This window comes from Diabrotica undecimpunctata, chromosome 7 (genome assembly GCF_040954645.1).
Source record: "Diabrotica undecimpunctata isolate CICGRU chromosome 7, icDiaUnde3, whole genome shotgun sequence".
Taxonomy (NCBI): domain Eukaryota; kingdom Metazoa; phylum Arthropoda; class Insecta; order Coleoptera; family Chrysomelidae; genus Diabrotica; species Diabrotica undecimpunctata.
Window position 1 is genome coordinate 141,513,923 of NC_092809.1, and position 19,767 is coordinate 141,533,689.

General features: G+C 33.5%; 2 protein-coding genes across 2 annotated transcripts in view; one reads left to right on the forward strand and one right to left on the reverse strand.

Moving 5' to 3' along the window:
• RfC3 (replication factor C subunit RfC3) overlaps positions 1–3,825 on the forward strand; it is a 36,706-nt gene extending 32,881 nt beyond the window's left edge. Inside the window, exons 5-6 of the mRNA XM_072538375.1 lie at positions 129–288; positions 3,311–3,825. Of these exons, the coding sequence (XP_072394476.1) occupies positions 129–288; positions 3,311–3,758 (608 nt within the window). The 3' untranslated portion in view covers positions 3,759–3,825. The remainder of the gene's footprint in view (positions 1–128; positions 289–3,310) is intronic.
• A 5,083-nt stretch (positions 3,826–8,908) lies between these two features.
• On the reverse strand, positions 8,909–19,672 carry LOC140445931 (SPRY domain-containing SOCS box protein 3-like). The gene is made up of 4 exons (XM_072538376.1): positions 19,216–19,672; positions 18,844–19,072; positions 17,554–17,781; positions 8,909–13,621 (listed from the first exon to the last, which is right to left on the reverse strand). The coding sequence occupies exons 1-4, from the start codon at positions 19,501–19,503 to the stop codon at positions 13,434–13,436; spliced, it is 933 nt and encodes a 310-aa protein (XP_072394477.1). The 5' UTR covers positions 19,504–19,672; the 3' UTR covers positions 8,909–13,433.
• Between the last annotated feature and the right edge of the window lie 95 nt (positions 19,673–19,767).

The following is a 19,767-nucleotide window of genomic DNA, read 5'->3' on the forward strand; positions in this document are numbered from 1 at the left end:
AATGTCAAATAGCTGAAGACGTTTCGGAAAGATACCAAAAGGTAACGTTTACAACGTTACATCGTTTCGGAAAAACTTAGACTTGAGTGTTCTAATTTTCTAAGTTTTCTAATTTTTTTTTATTACAGTAATCGAAAAATATACGGAAAATACAAGGTTTTGTATAATTTGCAATTACCTGAGCAAGATCATACCTGCACTTCAGTCTCGTTGTACTCGATTTAGATTTGGTCCTCTATCTCCTGAACAGATTATGCCAAGACTGAACTACGTCATCGATGAAGAAAAGTAAGTACAGTATTTCAAATTTTATTTTTCTAACTGATTTTTGGGTTTGCTCATGGAGTTGTCTATCAATTATTCTCTCCTAGTTTGTCATGGTGTGACTAAGTAGTTTTATTGCCCTGTATTTGGTGTATTATTGAACACCTCTAAGCAGCCAAGCTAAGCGGGGCTAAGCAGAAACATCCTGGAAATTTACATTTTACACAGTAAACAGTGGACAAATTGGTAAACTCTGTACAAATATGTTTGATTCAAGATATTATAAGAATTTAAAAATATATTACTAAAATATTACAAATACGCAACACGTGCTTTTCGTGGTATTTTTCCATCCGGTGGGTTCATATCGCTTAGCTAGTGTGGGCAATATCGTGCATGTTATTTGAGCTGGAAAAGTAACATAAAATAAAAATAATTTGAAGAAATTTTTAATAAACTTAGAAACAGTCTACACGTTATCAATATACCTAAAAGGTTTTTCAAATATTGTATTAAAATAAACGTCGTTTCGCTCTCTTAATATTTTATTTGCACTCATCGCATTAAAAACCTGCTGCTGACTCCCAACCACTATAAGCTGAATGGGCCCATACTCCACACCCAATTCAGTGATACGAAAGTTCCTTGTTTTTTTTAATTCATCGTATATAATGCATACTTCAATGGTTACAGGAGGATTGTGATATTATTCGATTTCACAAAGATTCAAATCGCTACTATCTGATGAATCTATTTCTATGGATGATTCAGAATCATCTTCATCTTCAAGAAGTCTTTTTTCTTTCACTTAGTTTTATTATTCTTAGCAACATTAATTTTTCTTTTCAATTTTTTAACTTTTTTATTACCGTTCTGCTCTCTCCTTGCTTGCTTTTAAGTTTTCGCATCTCGCTTAGCTTTTTTGTCCAGGAGAATATCCTTCACTGACGTGGCAATCCAAATTTATGATTTGTTATTTCTTTATTTTTGTAATAGACTTTTTAAAGAGTTTTTTTTTGGGATAGGAGCTACATGTGATACTTTAACGACACCTGAATATGAAGATAAAGGACCAGGTTTGGTTGTGTATGTTGATGGTGTTTGCTCCGCAGAAGCTCTTGATGTCGATGTTGCCTGTTTCGCAGTAACTCTTGATGTCACTAGTGTCTGTTCTCTTGATGTTGATGGTGTTGGTTCAGAAATGTTTTCATTTTCTCCTCGTTCAGCCTCTAAAACAAGTTCTCTAAACTGTTCAGCTGGTGCAAAGTCATCCTCTGAAAACTTAGTTGGTTTAAAAGAAAATATTCCGGTTGTTCTGAAACCTGATATTCGATTTTCCATAGTTGCTACCTTTATGTATGCTTGATTGAATAAGCGAGCAAGATCGTTCACCGTTATCTTCTCATGTGCAGTCGAAAGCATATGAGAACCATAAATGGCAGAGAGAGCTTTTCTAAGAGGCCCAAAAATGTCAAATCTAGGAGCTGGAGGTGGTTTGACGGATGAGGTGGTATTGTAAGAGCACAATGTAATTTTCGTTGCAGAAATTATAAATATCCAATGATATATAGCTCGAATAATTGTCTAACACCAGCAAAACTGGATCGGCCCGAGTTGATTTTACATAGTTGCAGTGGAAATACTTAAGCCATTTCAAGAACAACACATCCAGTGAACATTGTAGATCCAGTCGCCCTTAAATTTAAACTTGTTCAAAACGTCTTCAAGATAAAAAAAATCCAACAGCTTCAGTACTGAAGGGTTTATGCTAGTTCCTTCTGACTGACGAAAACTTAGCTGGGGATTCCGTTTTATAAATCCTCTTAGCCAGTCTTTGCCAGCTTGTTTCTTGTTTCTATTGAATCTGTATTTCAAATGATTAGCTTCTGCAAAATCGAAAGCTATTCGTCTCAACTCCCAAGGCGTAACTCCATAAAACAAATTCCCCAATTTTATGTGATAACTCCGCTTCTTGTTTTTTTTTTAATACTGGTTTCCTTCCCATGCAGACAAAATGTCTTGCCTTAAATGATCACGTATTGTTGACTCCGGAATATTAAAATTTCTAGTGACTGCTTCTAGTAATTTAGCACCTGTATTAATTGCAGCTATAGCATTATTAAGCTGCTCAATGCGCCAGAATTGTTAGTTGATTCTTTTGTTTGTAGTTTCCCACCATCTGAAATGAAAAGGAAACGTTATCCATAAACGTGAATATCTTTTCTCTTCTTTTTTTAAACGTTTTCCTGGGATTTGGTAAAAATAAAGCAAAAATAGTTAATACCATGCAATGATTATTTTCTTTACCCAAACCCAGAAAAAAGATTATAAAAAAGTTGTCATTAAAACAAGTAAAGGGCTATATCGCGCATATTTGCGCGATCTTAACCCCTACCGACCTTGATTTCGTTTACTAACCATCGCTTCAATAATTAAAAATTAAATTAAAAACTAAATATGGACATATACCACAAAAGAATTGATGAAGTTACCTGTACTTAAGAATCTTACTTTGTTTTAAAATTACGACTTACCTTGAGAGCACAAAATTATAAGAAAAAATATCTACTTCAAGTTTTCATTTACTACGTGCAACTAACTCTATTGAGTGGACAGCTGACCGTTTCTAAATAGTTTTCAGCTTTCCCCATCACCGTACATTTAATTACATTTCTTATTGTATGACCCATTCTACATGTTTGTGGCCTACGCGATATTATACCCCCCCTTTACCTATACACTTCTCTTTTTCTGCTTGGGCTTCGTTTGATCATCAACAGGTCCTCTTTAGTGAGGTTTTTCATAACTATTTCAACTGCAGTATCTCTAATATTACTAGCTTATATTACCAAATTGTATTGGGACATCCTTTTATGTTCCAACTCATTTTTCCTATATTTTTTCTGTTAATTCATATTCTTCTCTACCCTATTTTGGTTTGGCTTCTTATTTCAAAGTTTGTCTCTCAGTCTCACTAACTATTACCTTGCAGACCTTACATTCACATATATATTTTCTCGTATAAAATAATCTATTTGTCTTTCAGAGTATCTGTAACAGAAGACGGCAAAAAGGCTTTACTTACTCTAGCAAATGGTGATATGCGAAAAGTACTAAACGTGCTACAAAGTACATGGTTGGCATATAAACAAGTTACAGAAGACAATGTGTATACGTGCGTGGGTCACCCGCTCAGAACAGACATCGAGAGCATCGTCAAATGGCTGCTGAACGAAAACTTCAAAACTACATACAACAACATCAAAGAATTAAAAATGATTAAAGGGCTGGCCTTGCACGATATACTTACTGAGGTACATAAGTACGTCCATAGAATCGAGTTTCCGTTCGATGTTATGATCGATCTGCTCGAGAAAATGGCCGAGATTGAATATAGATTGTGTGCTGGTGCTAATGAGAATATTCAACTCACAGCTTTAATATCTGCGTTCCAGCACGTTAAGGATATCAAAGCTCCAGACGAATCTAACTAATTTTGTACTCCAGTAAGTTCTTATTTCATAATAGTGTATTTTTTTACAATAAATTTTTTTAAAAAGCCATTTTAACTTCTTTGTGTTACCAATATTCTTCTAAAGAGCGTAGTTTTACCACTAGATTAAAGTTAATTATCATTGGATCAATAATTGAGGGTGATTCATCTTCATTATGAACTCAACAACAATTTACTAATTCCATGATATGAAGTTTGAATACATCTATAAAATGCCATTTAATTAATTTAAATTTAATTAAATGAAGTAGGTACTTAATAGTATGGATTACTGAAGATTGAAATCCGAAATTCGATTAAGAATAGAATAATCCAGAGCCTTTTTGAAGATGAGTAACCAAAGACTCAATCTGCAAATCCGATGTCGGGTGGTAAAATGTTATATCCACTCTATTCTTCTTTATTGTGCCGAAGCTTGGACTGTTGGTGAGAAAGCTGGAAGCTTTTGAGATGTGGCTTTTTAGGAGAATTTTGAAAATACCATGGACCGATCATAATACGAACTAAATGGATTTGCACAGAGTGGGAAGAGACAGAGAACTTTTGACCACCATTTAAAAGGAGAACGACAGCAAACTTAAAGCATTCTTAGAAATGATAAGTACGAGCTGTTGCAGCTGATTATGAAGGGTAAAATCGAAGGAAAAATAGGTCCTGGTAGACGACAAATATCCTATACTGGAGCGACACAGAAGCTTTTAAGAAAAGCAAGAAATACAGACGAATTTGCAATGGTTATAGCCATAGATATAATATACTCATTGTGATCGTTACAATACCAGCCCTTTACCCTAGTGCGACAGAGAAAACTGACGCAAAGCAGTCCCTTCATCTCTGTCTAATTTGTCAGGTTTATCGACCACGCGACCTAAGTGACCAATGAGAAGGTTACGTGGTCGATAAACCCGGCTCATTAGACAGATGCGGGGGGCTGCTTTGCAACTGTTTTCTCTGTCGCACTGGGAGAACGCCACTGTATTCCAGCAGACAGTCTATCTTGTATTATTTGCCTATGATTATAGGTATATCGATAGTTATAGCCAACCTTCATTATTGGAGTCGGCACTAGAAGAAGAAAAATCCAACATATTGAACCTATTTATGATAATTTCAAAATATTCCATATTTTTGTCCATCAGTGTATTAATGTTAAACTTACATTTTTCATAATTTCCTACCTTTTTTCTATCCCGATAAAGCAGCAACTCTGTACGAAAGTGAAATCGTTAAAATTGTGTTTAGAAACGCCTCTGTTCGGGGCTAAGCTCTATTTGAATAAAAAAACATTTTAGTCTCGTGTAGTGTAGTAAAACTTAAAAAGTTGTATGCTCGGTCACTCAAGTTTAAAACTTTTATAAAAAGTTCATACAGGATGGATGGTCTACCTTATTTCCTTTATTTAAAGTTAATTGCACGACATCCAATTTTGATATTATACAGGGTGAGTCATGAGGAACTTTACATACTTCTACCATATGTAGAGTCCCTCAGGGAGCATATCATGTGGCCACTAAAAAATGTCAACTTCTCTTCTTTATTAATTAACAGGGTGATTTGTGTAATTGGCCATTAATTTCATTTTACTGTAGTGTTTATACGGCTCATTTGATTTTTTTAATTTTTGCATGATACAGTACACTACTATCAAGCATTCGACTGGTATTAGCTAAACTAAAAAATTCCAGGACTGGCTTTGGAAAAATTAATTTAGGGATTCGTATTAAATATTACACCCTGTATATATTTTTTTTTAATGCAATAAGTGATTTTCAAACTACATAAATAATAGCCAATGAAAACGACATATGCGACAATGTTGTCGCACTTTTATTAAATTTTTAGTGAACGATCAAATCTTACCAAAAATAGAACAACCATAATGAAGTATCAAATTATAAGGTAATTAATTTAAACAAATGTTATAAATTTCAAACATTTTAATTGAAATGATAAACTGAGTCACTACACAACAAAAAACAGTAACTACTAACAATAACGAAGAACAATTTAAAAAAAAACTAAAAATATGTACATAGTTATGATAAACCCATAAATTAGAACTGAAAAAGATATAATAATGGTAACAAAATAAAAATAATTCAAAATAGATTTTCGAAATGGAACCCTGCAGCCTGTACACATTTTTGTTGCCGAATAGTATCAATGTATAATTCTATCAATTAATTGTTGTCGGTTATTAATATTCACTGCGTAAACTAGTTGCTTCAATCGTCCCCAAATATGGTAATCAACGGGATTGAAATCAGGGGATCTTGAAGGCCACGAAATAGGACCTGCTCGTCCTATCCACCTATTGCCATAAACATTATTGAGATGTTGTCTCACTGCCAGTAAAAAGTGTGGGGGTGCCCCATCATGCTGAAAATACATCCCTCGGATAGCAACGTTCGCGTTGGCAAGCAAATTCGGCAAAATATTTTGTAGAAAGTTCAAATAGACCTGCCCTGTTAAAGGATCATCAAAAAAGTGAGGACCTACTAATTGGTTATTTATGACACCAATCCACACGTTAACCGAAAACCTTAACTGAGAACGACGTTCTCGAATGGCATGGGGATTTTCTTCTGCCCACACATGTGAATTTCGTGAATTATTTATCCCGTCTCTGGTAAATTGGGCTTCATCTGTAAATAGTGTCCTGTATAGCGTTGGTCGATTATTGTTAATCCATCCACAAAATTCCAACCTATCGATCTCATCTCCAGCATGTAGTCGCTGAACCATTTGAATGTGATATGGGTATAGATTATTTTTTTGTAAGACTCTACTTACTTTTGATTGAGTAACATTGAGTTCTCGACTTACTTGTCTAGTGCTTATTGTAGGGTTCATAGTAACGGCGTCCATAATGTCATCTTCCTGCGCTTCATCTACATGTCGCTCTGTTGTTCCACTAGGAAAAGTGCCATTTTGTCGCAAATAATTAAAAACTGACCCAAATGTTGGATGACTGGGAGTTCGACGATTAGGAAATTTCCTGCGATATTCTCTACTAGCAGCCCTACCATTCCCATTACAGAATCCATAAACAAATATTATGTCTGCATATTCTGTGGTCGAAAACTGATGTGGCATTTTGAACGAAAGTAACAAAAGCTCTACCAAAACTAACACAATGTACTTAACGTAGATATGACAGAAGAAATATGTATTCTTGTACACATAAATAACAATTGATAATGACAATGGGTATAAAATATCAAGAAACGTCAAACGGTCAACGCCAACCTTCATTTTAAACTTTTTTAGATTTATTTTTATTTAGTACAGTTGATGCAATGTATTATTATTTGACATCAAATTTTAATCATTTACAATCAACAAAAACTAACACATACACGAGGTTTGACTTTTTAATCAATTTAATTTATTATTTATCGAAAATAATGCCCCAATACGATCTATGAGTAAAAATTTAAAATTGAAAAACAATTGATTCTATCGTAGAGATAATACAAAGTGACAGTAAAGATGTTAATTTTCTACGTATTAGATTATGTTGTAGGAACTCATTTTAATTAAAATGTTTGAAATTTATAACATTTGTTTAAATTAATACCTTATAATTTGATACTTCATTATGGTTGTTCTATTTTTGGTAAGATTTGATCGTTCACTAAAAATTTAATAAAAGTGCGACAACATTGTCGCATATGTCGTTTTCATTGGCTATTATTTATGTAGTTTGAAAATCACTTATTGCATTAAAAAAAAATATATACAGGGTGTAATATTTAATACGAATCCCTAAATTAATTTTTCCAAAGCCAGTCCTGGAATTTTTTAGTTTAGCTAATACCAGTCGAATGCTTGATAGTAGTGTACTGTATCATGCAAAAATTAAAAAATCAAATGAGCCGTATAAACACTACAGTAAAATGAAATAAATGGTCAATTACACAAATCACCCTGTTAATTAATAAAGAAGAGGAGTTGACATTTTTTAGTGGCCACATGATATGCTCCCTGAGGGACTCTACATATGGTAGAAGTATGTAAAGTTCCTCATGACTCACCCTGTATATTACATCGTTGGTTGTAATGAAAATTACATTTTTGATCAACTATTGTTTGAAATTTGACCCAACTAGGTTATACATTTTTCGCAGAATTTTTTAAAATAATCTTTTTTGAGAACGATTTCCAGAGTGGAAGTCGAAACGTCAAACATTAGTTGGTTAAAAATGCAATTTTCATTACAACCAATAATTGTGGCTTAATCCCATATAAACATAATATTGCCACAAGAAAGAAGTTTCAGAACATTGCCAAGGAACTGTAAGTTGCATAGATTTGGCGCAACTTGCTAATAAAACGATAGTACTACAGAGTATGTTATTTTTTGATTTTTTGTCTAGATGAAAAAAGCAAATATTTTCCAATGTTAGTAAAATTCACAAAAGACACTTTTACCTAACTATTAATTATCACTTGTTTAGTTTATTTTGTTTCGTATAAAACAATATAGCAAAAGACCCATAGACGTATATATCAACATAGGCCTAGCAGTCGGTAGAGCTAAGTGACGACATTATCGTTGTTACTTGTGTCTGTATCTTACATCAAGTAACTATAGCAGCGTCTCTTCTTGTTCGCGAGTGGGAAGTTTCAATGATCAACCGCAAAAGACGCCGTCACTGCTCGTTGCTGGCATGCTCAGTCTATGTTAATATATACGTCTAAGAAAAGACCTTTAATGCCCATTAAATTCGGCTAGGGATGGCGCCAGTCCCTTACTTAGCGAATGAAATTCTACAATTATCAGGATTTTTTTATGTGTTTGCTATTATAAGAGGTATAAAAGTAGCAAAATTTGATAGTCGCATTGACTCTCTTTGTGTTTATTGAAAATATGCTACATGAGAATTGTTTGGGGCCTTCTACACCTTTTATTAATGTTCGATGCTCTTACGGCCTGGTGTTGTATTTTTGCTTTAGTTACACAGCCTTTTTTTTGGTGTTTGGCCCGTATGAGTCATGATCGGGAGATGATATGTCTTCTTGTGGGCGAATACTGTTAAATATATTGAGCATTGTCCATTGAACGTGGAATAATATACATACAAATATTAAACTTACCAATGGAAGTGCAGAATAAAAACAGCCAAATAATGATAAAAGTTGTTTATTTCATAAAGTCATTCAAATTTTAACATAATTTCCTATTCTTTCATATATTTTTGTATAACCCTAAGTATCAATTAGCTTTCTTATGTTAAGTCCCTAATAAAATATAAAAATATTTAAATCCCCCTATTTCTATTTTTTTTCAATCGAATGCTTCCATAAAATGGCGTTTTTTTTAGATACGAAGTTTCCATTGCTTTGTTTGTATAGATTTCTAGAAAATTGACAATAAACATATTATTGGGCGCAGTAAAATATACTAAGTCAGTCTAAGTTACTGATTTCACCTAGAGATGGAAGCAATATTAGCGTGACTTTTTTTTATGTTTTTTGCACCTGTTAGTAGATGCTATGTAAAATTCCAGGTTATTCCCATAGGCGTGTATATTAACATATACCGGACCGGCCACGCGTGCTGACGACACGCTTGCGTTTGTTCGTTCTATTTCTTTCTAGCACATTGTATCAAGAAGTTTACATACTTCTACGTCTCCCTACTTAAAACATACTGCCGTAGTTTTACTATTTGTAAGAGTGAGACAAAACGAACAACGAAAAAAAAAAGATGGTATCGTCACTTAGGTCTATGCTCAGACTGCTCAGTCTATGTTAATATATACGTCTCTATGATTATTCCAGGCAGTTGTTAACTAAATACAATTTGAAACAGTTGGAGAGTGTCTGATGTTGAAAATGGAAAACATTGAGTACCTTGCAGCAATCAAATTCGTATAAGGTATAACACCGATCGAAAATCGTTTGGGGCTAGTAAAAGCGAATAGGTATTTTTTTGTCATAAATTTCTACAGCGAAGAAGTAGATGATTGGGACTAAACATGGCCGTGAACGTGTCAGAGATGATTCAAAAACTAATACTTCATCTGAAATCATCGAAAAATTAAGTGCTTGATGGATAAAGGTGGTTCACAAAGGTTTTGGATGATCGGTGGATAAACGAAGATAAAGTAAAACGATTTTTTCCGTCGGTACGTTACAATGGATGATAGGTTCACCATTACATCCTCGAGACCAAACACAACTAGGTAGAAGCCTGTTCTTGAGCGCCAAATGCCCGGTATCGGCGGGAAAGATCATGGCATCAGCGTTTTGGAAAGTAAAAGGAATTTTATTGATTGAATATCTTAATACAGGTAAAACCATCACTTGAAAACACTACTCTCAACTTTCAATGAGACTAGATTTGTACGAACTGAACCGGTCAGTTAAGAATATACTGTTCCTAATCAGTGCAATGCAACTGTCCACAAAAGTGTTCAGCAAAGTAGAAATTGATTAATCTTCTTCTTTCGGTGCCATATTAAGCCCTCTAATGTCGGCAATTACGTTGGCGGATCTTCAGCTAATCGGAATAGTTGTTCGGCACTGCGTATTCCTGTCCAATCGCGAATGTTCTATACATCTGCCTACAACAGTGTCGTCAGTGTATCTAAGATTATTAATCAGTTCCTCATTGATTTTCCCCTGTCTGAAGCCGCTTTGAATGTTGAAAACCAAATCTTCATTCATATATCTGTTAATGTATTTATTCTACTCCACCTTCGTGATAATTGGGTAAATTAAGTAGCTGAAGTAGCAGCTAATTATGTTATTATGCATATTCTACTCTGCCTTCGTAATCATTAGGTGGATCACAAAGTAGCTGAATTACCATGTTGTCAGTCTTAAATTTGTATAAACGAGGAATGTTTTTATGTCAGGGCAGCATACTACACAAGGTAAAAAAGGAAAACATGGATCAGAAACCTATCTAAAAATATGAGAAACCTGCAAGTACAACCAACATAATTTGTTTTCAACTTTGAAACCACCCTGATATTTTTTAGATCCAACAGAGAACTTGAAACTTGATTCAAACTTTAAAAAATGTTATTATGTCACTTTATGGAGTATGTACAGCTGCGGTCACTAAATAATTTACACTACACCTTCATTTTTACATTGTAATGCCGTGAAACCGCAGTGTTGTACGGATTTGCTAAATGTCAAAGTGCTTGTCAAAATTTCGAGCGTATTGAAAAATAAAATAAAAAGCTATTAAACGCGTCCAAAATGACTATAATGCACTTAAATGAAGCGCAAAAAAACAGGTGCAATTGCCGAACTCGAAGAAGGTTGATCACAAAGGCAAGTTGCTGCCGATTTGAGTGTGAGCCGTGTGTGCATATGGAAAATCAAACAAAGATGGGATCATTTTCACTCTATAGCACGGTTGGGTAGTTCAAGAGGGCAGAAGATATCCATAGAGCAACAAGATGAGGTGTTACTAGATTATCTGAGAGAAGCTTCTTTTACCACAGCTTTTTGCAACTGCAAGGAAACCTTTTTTGACTGATGATCACAAGAGCAGACGAGTTGTATTTTATAATGAATTCATAAACCGGGAAGACAACTTTTAGTCTAACGTTGCATTTTCCGATAAAAACGTGTTTAGATCATTTCAATCATTTAAGAAAGTCGAATAAGAGTTTATATAAATTTTTCAAATAAAAGGCAGATATCGAGCACATTTCTTTTATTAAATCTTGTCCAAGTACTTTCGCTCTCAGAGCATATTCAAGAGCATCTGAAGCCAAAAAACGCTTTTCAAGTGAAAGAAAAGTAGCGAAAAAACTCGCAAGCGAGTTGATGGTTGATAAAAAATATATAACGTTTTAGTCGTCCAAAAATTTGGCTCTCCGGCACATTAAAGAATGTAATAAACATTTAAGTATACTTATACAAATCAAACAAGAGTTTATATGCCGAGAAATCATAAGTTTGATGAGCGGTAAACTCGCCATTTAAGAAATAAAATAAAGGATTCTCGGTCAACATAATATGGATGGATAAGTGCTGAAGGTCCGGGAGCACCTTCGAGAAGGTTGAAAGAAACTCATGATAATGTTATTCCGTGGATTTTCCGGAGTCCAGACCTTAACCCCATCAAAAATGTGTGGGCAGAGTTGACAAAGAAATTCAATGAAAGAAACCTTAGGATGCGGAATAGAATTAAACTATGGGAAGCAATTGGACAGACATGGGAGCAGCTTTTTAAATATAACATAAGATTGGTGCTATTTATGAACAGAAGATTGCAAAGTTTTATTGACAATAATCCACCAAATATTAATTGTGTTACTGTTTAATATAAATAGATTTAAAATAAAATGGATAGTTTTAACACAGACTTCCTTATTTTCGTTATTAATATAATCCATTTTATTTAAAAAATCTTCTTTCTACAATTACCATTTTGTAAAATACATTTATTTTGGTTTTTTAATTTGAATCAACCTACTCTGAGTCCACCATGGTAATTAACGTCATTTTGGCGTAAAAGGTGTTTTTGAACGAGGTAAAATTCAAAAAATCGCCTACTAGATATGTAAGGGTGTAAACTATTCAATTGCCCCAGCTGTACAAATCCCTGACGGATGCTGGAACATTAGTCACATCGCTTTTTGTATAGAAATCTATACAAATAAAACTCCTACTACCATATTATACTGTACATTTTACTCACTAAACATAAAAGTCAAAAATTAAAATCGAATATACTTCTATCACTTTTTTTAATATCAATAAATAAAAAAAATTAGTTAAAAATCGGTAAAAATAACAAATCATAAAAATGATTCCTTTTGGGTCTAAAAGTCTTTAAAAAACGTCTAAAATCAGTCAACGGAAGGTTTTGTGAAAATATTTCTACTTATATAAAAGATATTAGTCTAGCCTTTGATAGACGGCATTAATTGAGAACAAATTGCTTACAGTTTTGACATATGTTGAAAAGCAACACATGTATCAGATAGGGAGAATTTTTTGAAAATGATAAAATGCAATACAAAGGATTTATGCTTTCTCTTTTTTCATAAATAGACACGTAAATCTCTTAGGTTATTTTGTATATTATTTTAGTGTTTTAGTATATTAATTTAATTGTTGTTATGTGTTAAGTTTCAAGAGTATTAACAAAGTTTAATTGTGTCTAGTTGCTAAATTGATCGAAGTCTACAACAATTATAGGTAGTAACATAAACCCTGTCAATATTTCTCTTACTTGGATAGGGAAGTCTGGTGTGATGACACCTCATTTATAGTCAGTTTTGAACCAAAACATCTTGAGAAATGTTTTGAATAAAAAGTTAAAAAACAATTGAGAAAAGTAACAAAATTAGAGCATTTTTTTACCTCATTAAGTAGAAATATTTCCTATAAGCTCAAAGATACCGACAGCAATAATATCAATTGGCATCTAAGCAAAATAGTAATGTATTATATAATTCAACAAATATCTGACACAAAATACAACTCACCTTTTTCTAGAAATACCAACTAGATTCATTTTTATAGAGCTATTTTACACCTATTCTTTTATTTTTTCAAACTCACTTTACTGTTAGAAAAACCTAGCGGCGCTATAAACTTAAATTTGAGATTCATCACAGTCGTATTGACAACAGACGCATAATTTGTAAATCATGGAGCGGCATATCACATTTATGTATCATTGCGTATCATAATCAGAAGATGCATTCGATACATTTGAGTCACTTGTGTCAACGTCACTACTGAAATCTGAAGGGAACCAAGGCGTGGTTCTTAGTTTCTTATGGGATTTCAAAAAGTTTTCATAATTTAAAGGACACATCAAGTTGTCTTCTAAGTTTGCTAAGCGTTTTATCTTGTCTTCTTCTGGAAAATGAGAAAAATAAAGTTTCAAATTAAAAATTTCTAGTGTCATAGCACATCACAATAAGATTTTTTTTTATTTTACACACACACATATATTTATCTGTAGTGAACAGTGTTTAAGTGTAATGGATCTAGGGGCCCAAGAGACTAAAATTTATACAGTGGTACCTCGATACACGAGTGCCCTAATATAAGAGTGTTTTGAGATATGAGAGGCCGAGCGAGCAATATTTTGCTTTGAGATACACTACACCGCTGCACACGACCCCAAAATGCGGCCCGCTTGTTGGGAGGATCGTGTGCCGTGTTTAACAGTTTCTCGCACCTCAGACTAGACCCCAGTCTGTACTTGTTTCCCCCGTTTTCGAAGCATTTTTGAAAATGGGTTCGCGTTTTTTTGCTTTTTGTACATTTACAAAACATAACATTTATTTTCCGATTTAACATATAGGAAAAAACGGGAAAATTGGGAAAAACAGGTTTTTCCGTTTTTTCCAGACCATTGGAAATATTGGAAAAAATGAGAAAATTTAAATATTTTTTAATTGAGACTTAAAACGTGAAAAAATATCAATTTTAAAGTCTTTTAAATTTTGTAAAAATAAATACAGGAACGTACTTTAATAATATCTATTAATATATACAATGTATATACAGGTATATAGGGACAAAAATTATAATTATTATCTAATAATTGAAAGTATCAAAACTTCAAAGGTAGAAAGCACGTCATTTAACCAAAGCACTCAGTGGTATATTTTCATCTGAGTCTGAATCTTCACACCAAGTATCTGATTCAGACTGGATCTCTGCTTCATCATCCTGGACGGAAAAACCACATGATTTTTGTCAGTCTCTTCTAAAAGTGGATCTGGTCTAGCATTGTAAATAAATGTCTGTTTTTTGTTTATAACCAAATTTGAAGGAATAGCAACCAGCTTCTGAATTTTATCCTGTGATAATCTATTTCTTTTGACCAAGATCAGTTTCTTTCTGAAGAGGCGGAAGATGGAGGTCCATTTAAAATTCGCGAGGCAATTGGTGGATGCGATGTAAACAAACCTTGCCACCATATTATAACATGATGAGTACTATCCGCAATATCCCATAAAGATAATTTCAACTAAAAAATCCAGTTTTTGTTCTAAATTTGGCTAGATTTGCCACCACCTTCTCTACATCTAGATTTAGTGAACGAGCCATTTCATTTCAGAAATGAAGTCTATAGTTTCCATTAGTTGGTCTTCACTCAATTGTTATCCTTTAAAGAGAGCATCAAGAAGATTGGCTGCAAAGGGAATCAGCTTATAACAAAACTTGTATCATTCTTCAACATATTTTAGAAAGCTTTCGATAAGAGAACTAGTCTGGTCAACTTGTTGGGAAATATTTAATATTGTACCTTTTATATTCCTAAAGATAAAAGGCACTTCTGATAACATGGATCTATCCAATTCTACAAAATTTATCGATTTTGATACAGGATGCAGAATTTGTTTAATATATTGTTTTGCCAGAACACATCATCTAATACATTTTTTTTAATATTTTGTTTTACCTGCAGGTTTTCCACTAATACAGTACATTACAGAGCTTCCTTATTTCTTAAAAGCGAATCCACAGTTGTTATAAACACAAAACCCATCTTGTTTTTGCAGGTAATTTGAGATAAATTTCTTTTTTTGTGGGATTTTTTCAGCCTGTACTTCTTTAAATGCAGCATTAAGTATGTGGTGCTGTTTAAAATATTTACAATTTTTTTAGATTCTACTTCTTTTTTCAAAGAAATTTTCTTTTATAAAGTACTTTAGTAGTAAATTCAGAGTGTGAACTGCACAACCAACACAAGATATATGAGAATATGTTGTATTTATAATATGCCAAGCAGCTTTCATATTGCTCGCATTGTCAGTCACTATTACAAACCATTTTTGTGGTCCTATTTCTTGAATAACTTCCATAAGTTATTTCAAGATAAACCCGTTCCTAATATTTATTTTTGAAAAGAGAAAAATGGGCACCAGAAGCATAAAGAGCCCTAGCTAATGTTTCATCAGCTTTAGCAGCCTCTTAAACCGCTATCTTATCGAAAAACCCGCTCAATGTTTCTTTCTTGCGTTTTACTGATGGTAATATAGATTCGGAAGATGATGACATTGATAACGTATCGTTTTTGCTAGTTGAAGGGAGACTGGTATCATCTAATGCTTCTAGTAGGATATCTTTGTCATCTTCTTTTTCTTTTGATGTCGAAAACTTCAAACTCAATTGTATTTCATATGCCATATTTTTGTTTAGTTTCCAAAGGACATTTTGAACATTGCTTGAATATATGATTCGTCATGAGAGTTGCGTTTGGAAAGGCGTATTTAAAACAGCAAAACTTACACACATCATCATCATCATCTTGGTGCTACAGCCCCTAGAGGGCCTCGACCTTCTCAAGCTTTCTACGCCATTCTATTCTGTCCATCGCTTGCATTTTCCAGTTGCCGACTCCGATCTTCTTGGCATCTTGTGTTACCCCGTCCATCCACCTCAGCTTTGGTCTACCCCATCTTCTCATTCCCACGGGTTCCGCTGTTAGAATCTTTTTTATCATGTTTGACTCAGGGGCCCGGGCTACATGTCCTGCCCACTGCAGGCGGTTTCACTTAATTATAGTGGTAATATCTTTACCACCAAACGTATGCTTGTAGAAAACTTACACACAGCCTTGAATTTTTTTTCTCTATTTTTTCAATATCAAATAATTGCCAAATATCTGAAGAAAGTTGAACCATATTGTTCTGCAACAAGAAAAAAATATATAAATAAAATATCTTGGTGAACTTCATCAACTGATCAAATTATTGTAATTTAATGAGAATACAGATAATAATTATTATTATTGAATCTTCAAAATTAGTAATAGTAATGAAAATATACAAGGAAACTGAAATCACACTTTCAAAATACTTAAAGCTATTCCAAATTTAATAAAACATTAACTTACCAGAAACTTTAAGAAGTTGTACATCAAGCACATTTTTCGGCACTGTTTTGGGGTGAAGGAGAACAAAAACCTTACCCTTCAGGAGTTATGGAAAGACCACTTTAACATCATGATATGTCTAAGAATTATTGATCAGGCATGTTTGGGCATTACAACGAGGACCTTAACCTCTGCAAGAAGCTGTGGCCTGATGCTGTAGCTGAAAGGGCCTTCAAAAGATTGGAACCCAAAGTGTCAGTGGTAGAGGAGATTGTTTCTCTGGGAAAGTTCATGGATCTGGAGGTGGATGACAGAGATGTGAACTAACTCGTCAAGGAACAGTCTCAGGAGCTGACAACCCAGAAGCTAAATGATTTACATTCCCAGCAAAATACAGTGGTTCATGAAAAATTGATTTTGAAGATGATATCTCTACAAGAGATATAAGGGAGATCTTGGGAATATGGGAGAAAGTTGTAGAGTTGGTGGATAAAAGTCACACACAAAGTTGCAAGTGGTGCAACGGAGTTGTTCAACAAAACTTGCTTAATTTATTCCCACAATATCCTGAAAGGGATGAAGAAACAATCCTCATTGGACAGTTTTTTAAAAGGATCTGCAGGTGAAAACGAGCAAAGCGTGACGAAAAAAATGAAGACCAGTGATACAAATTAAGTGCTTCCATAAGCACTTCACTTTTTCTTTTATTGTGTTTTTATAGAATATTTGTTATTTATAAATAAATTTTTCTTTTTCAAAAACACTTAAAAAAACAACTGAGGTGGTGAAATTAATTCCAATGAAGAAAATTGCTTTGAGATACTAGTAATTTGATATATGAGAAAGGTTACCGAATCAATCAAACTTATATGTCTAGGTACCACTGTATACTGAATAACTGAAGAAACACCCCATATTGTACCACCATAATCACAAATAAGAAGAATAAATCACTTACCAAAATTTGGTCCAATCCAAAAGTACTTCCTTTCATACAACCTTTTAAGGCCAGGAATCTGTTGATAACTTTGGTACAGATTTTTGTGTTTTGCAATAAAGGCTAAACACAACATCTGTAAGGTAGATTCTTCTGATACTGCACAGGTTAACCTAACTGCAGATTGAGCTGCTGTGGAACTAACCATGGGGTACAGTTCCTGGGCTTTAATGCCAGTAAAAGCAATTCCTGAAATTATGGAAATAGTTACATTAAAAGTTCAACTAGAATGAAGAGATACATTTATGCAAGCCACAAGCAGCCATTATGTATTTTTTCAGACATATCCTAAACAGTATTTTTATGTATTAAGGCCTGCGCCTCGTTGTTCAACACAAAAATATTTTACTTCTAGAATAGATAGTTAAGATTTGATTTGCCATATAGTGCCTCTACAATTCGCTTATATATATTTCGTCCTTTCAGCACTCATCAGAGCGACTGTGTAAGAAGCCCTAGACATGAAATCAAATCTTTTCCATCAAAGGAAGTAATAACTTCCTAAAGACACATACAGTGACATCTAAGAGTAAAGCAAAAAGTAAAAATTCAAAGATTTCTACTTGTTCGAAACCAAAATTCAAATTCTTACTTAAAGCTGTGCATTCTACAATTTACAAAGCTAGCACAAGATGAATGGACCAACAAGGGGAATCTAAAATTGCATTCCACATCATATTGATTAATCTAGGCAAGAACCTTTCATGAACTAGCTTTTAATACTAAAATACGAGTAAATAAAGATATAGAAAAGACAATTAAGATTTGATTTCACATATAGTGCCTATAAATCATCACTTTTGGCTTTATTCTTGTATATCGCTGTATGTGTCTTTAGGAAGTTATTTCATTACTTCCTGTGATGGAAAATATTTGATTTCACATTTAGGGCTTCCTACTGAGTCCATCTGATGAGACCTGAAAGGATGAAACACATATAAGCAAATTGTAGAGGCACTATACATGAAATCAAATCTTAAGTGTCTTTTCTATATCTTTATTTACTCATATTTTGAGTATTAAAAGCCAGTTAATGAAATGTTCTTGCTTAGATGAATTGATATGATGTGGAATGCAATTTTAGATTCCCCATGTCAGTCCATTCATCGTCTGCTTACTTTTTAAATCATAGAAGGCACTTAAGTAAGAATTTAAATTTTGGTTTCAAACACGTAGAAATTTTCGGATTTTTACGTTTTGCTTTAATTTTACTTCTATATCAAATATGTATATATCTCTTTTATTGCTTACCTAAAGGTTTTCTATTTAAAAAATATTCTAAAGTTCCTTTATTCATATCTAAATGAACTCCAATAGAGCTTCCCAACCCAAAATTTGATCCATACTTCCTAACTAATTTGTTGTGTTGAATAAGTCCATGGTAGGAGTAACCCCATGATTGAGAATCGATTCCTAGTAGACTACAGAACCTAAATTTCCAGTCAGCAAATACAACTTTTGCTGTACCAACACCTACCATCTAGAAAATGACAAAATAATACCAGTTTAATATTAACTTAAAAATATTTAAATCAAGCAAAAAAACAGCACAACTGATGAAACACAATATTATTATACTTTATCAAATATCAGGCAGATACATTCCTAACATAACGTACTCACCACATCGGTTCCATACATATTTGAAGTCATTTGCACTTCCCAATAATAATGTAAATTTCTCTCAAATGGTATGGTTCCTCTCACAGCTGCAGTACCAGAACTATAGCAAGGATGAAATAAAATATCCTTATTATCATTAGTTATTCTCGTATCGGGTGAACTATGGGCTGGGGACCATTCCCAAACAAATATCCCAATATCTTCAATACATTTGCATTGCACTACATCTGCATTTAGTTTTGCCTTTTCTCTGCATTTTTCAATACACAATGGATGCTTACACTTCATGATTCTCACCTTAATGTTGCCCAATGGTGTTAAAAAAGATTCCTTAATGAGGATTTACCGTAAGTACCTCTAATTATATTTCTAATCGTTTTATTTTATAGGCACTCGTTTTATGAATGGTATATTTACTTATTTGACGTAACCAATTCTTGCTAAAACTGTGTTTGCATTAAAAAAGTTTAATGAATGTCTGCGTCAGACGTCAGTTATCATCTGGTTATCATAAATCTGATTGGTTCGTTTTGACATGTTATTTAGATAGAA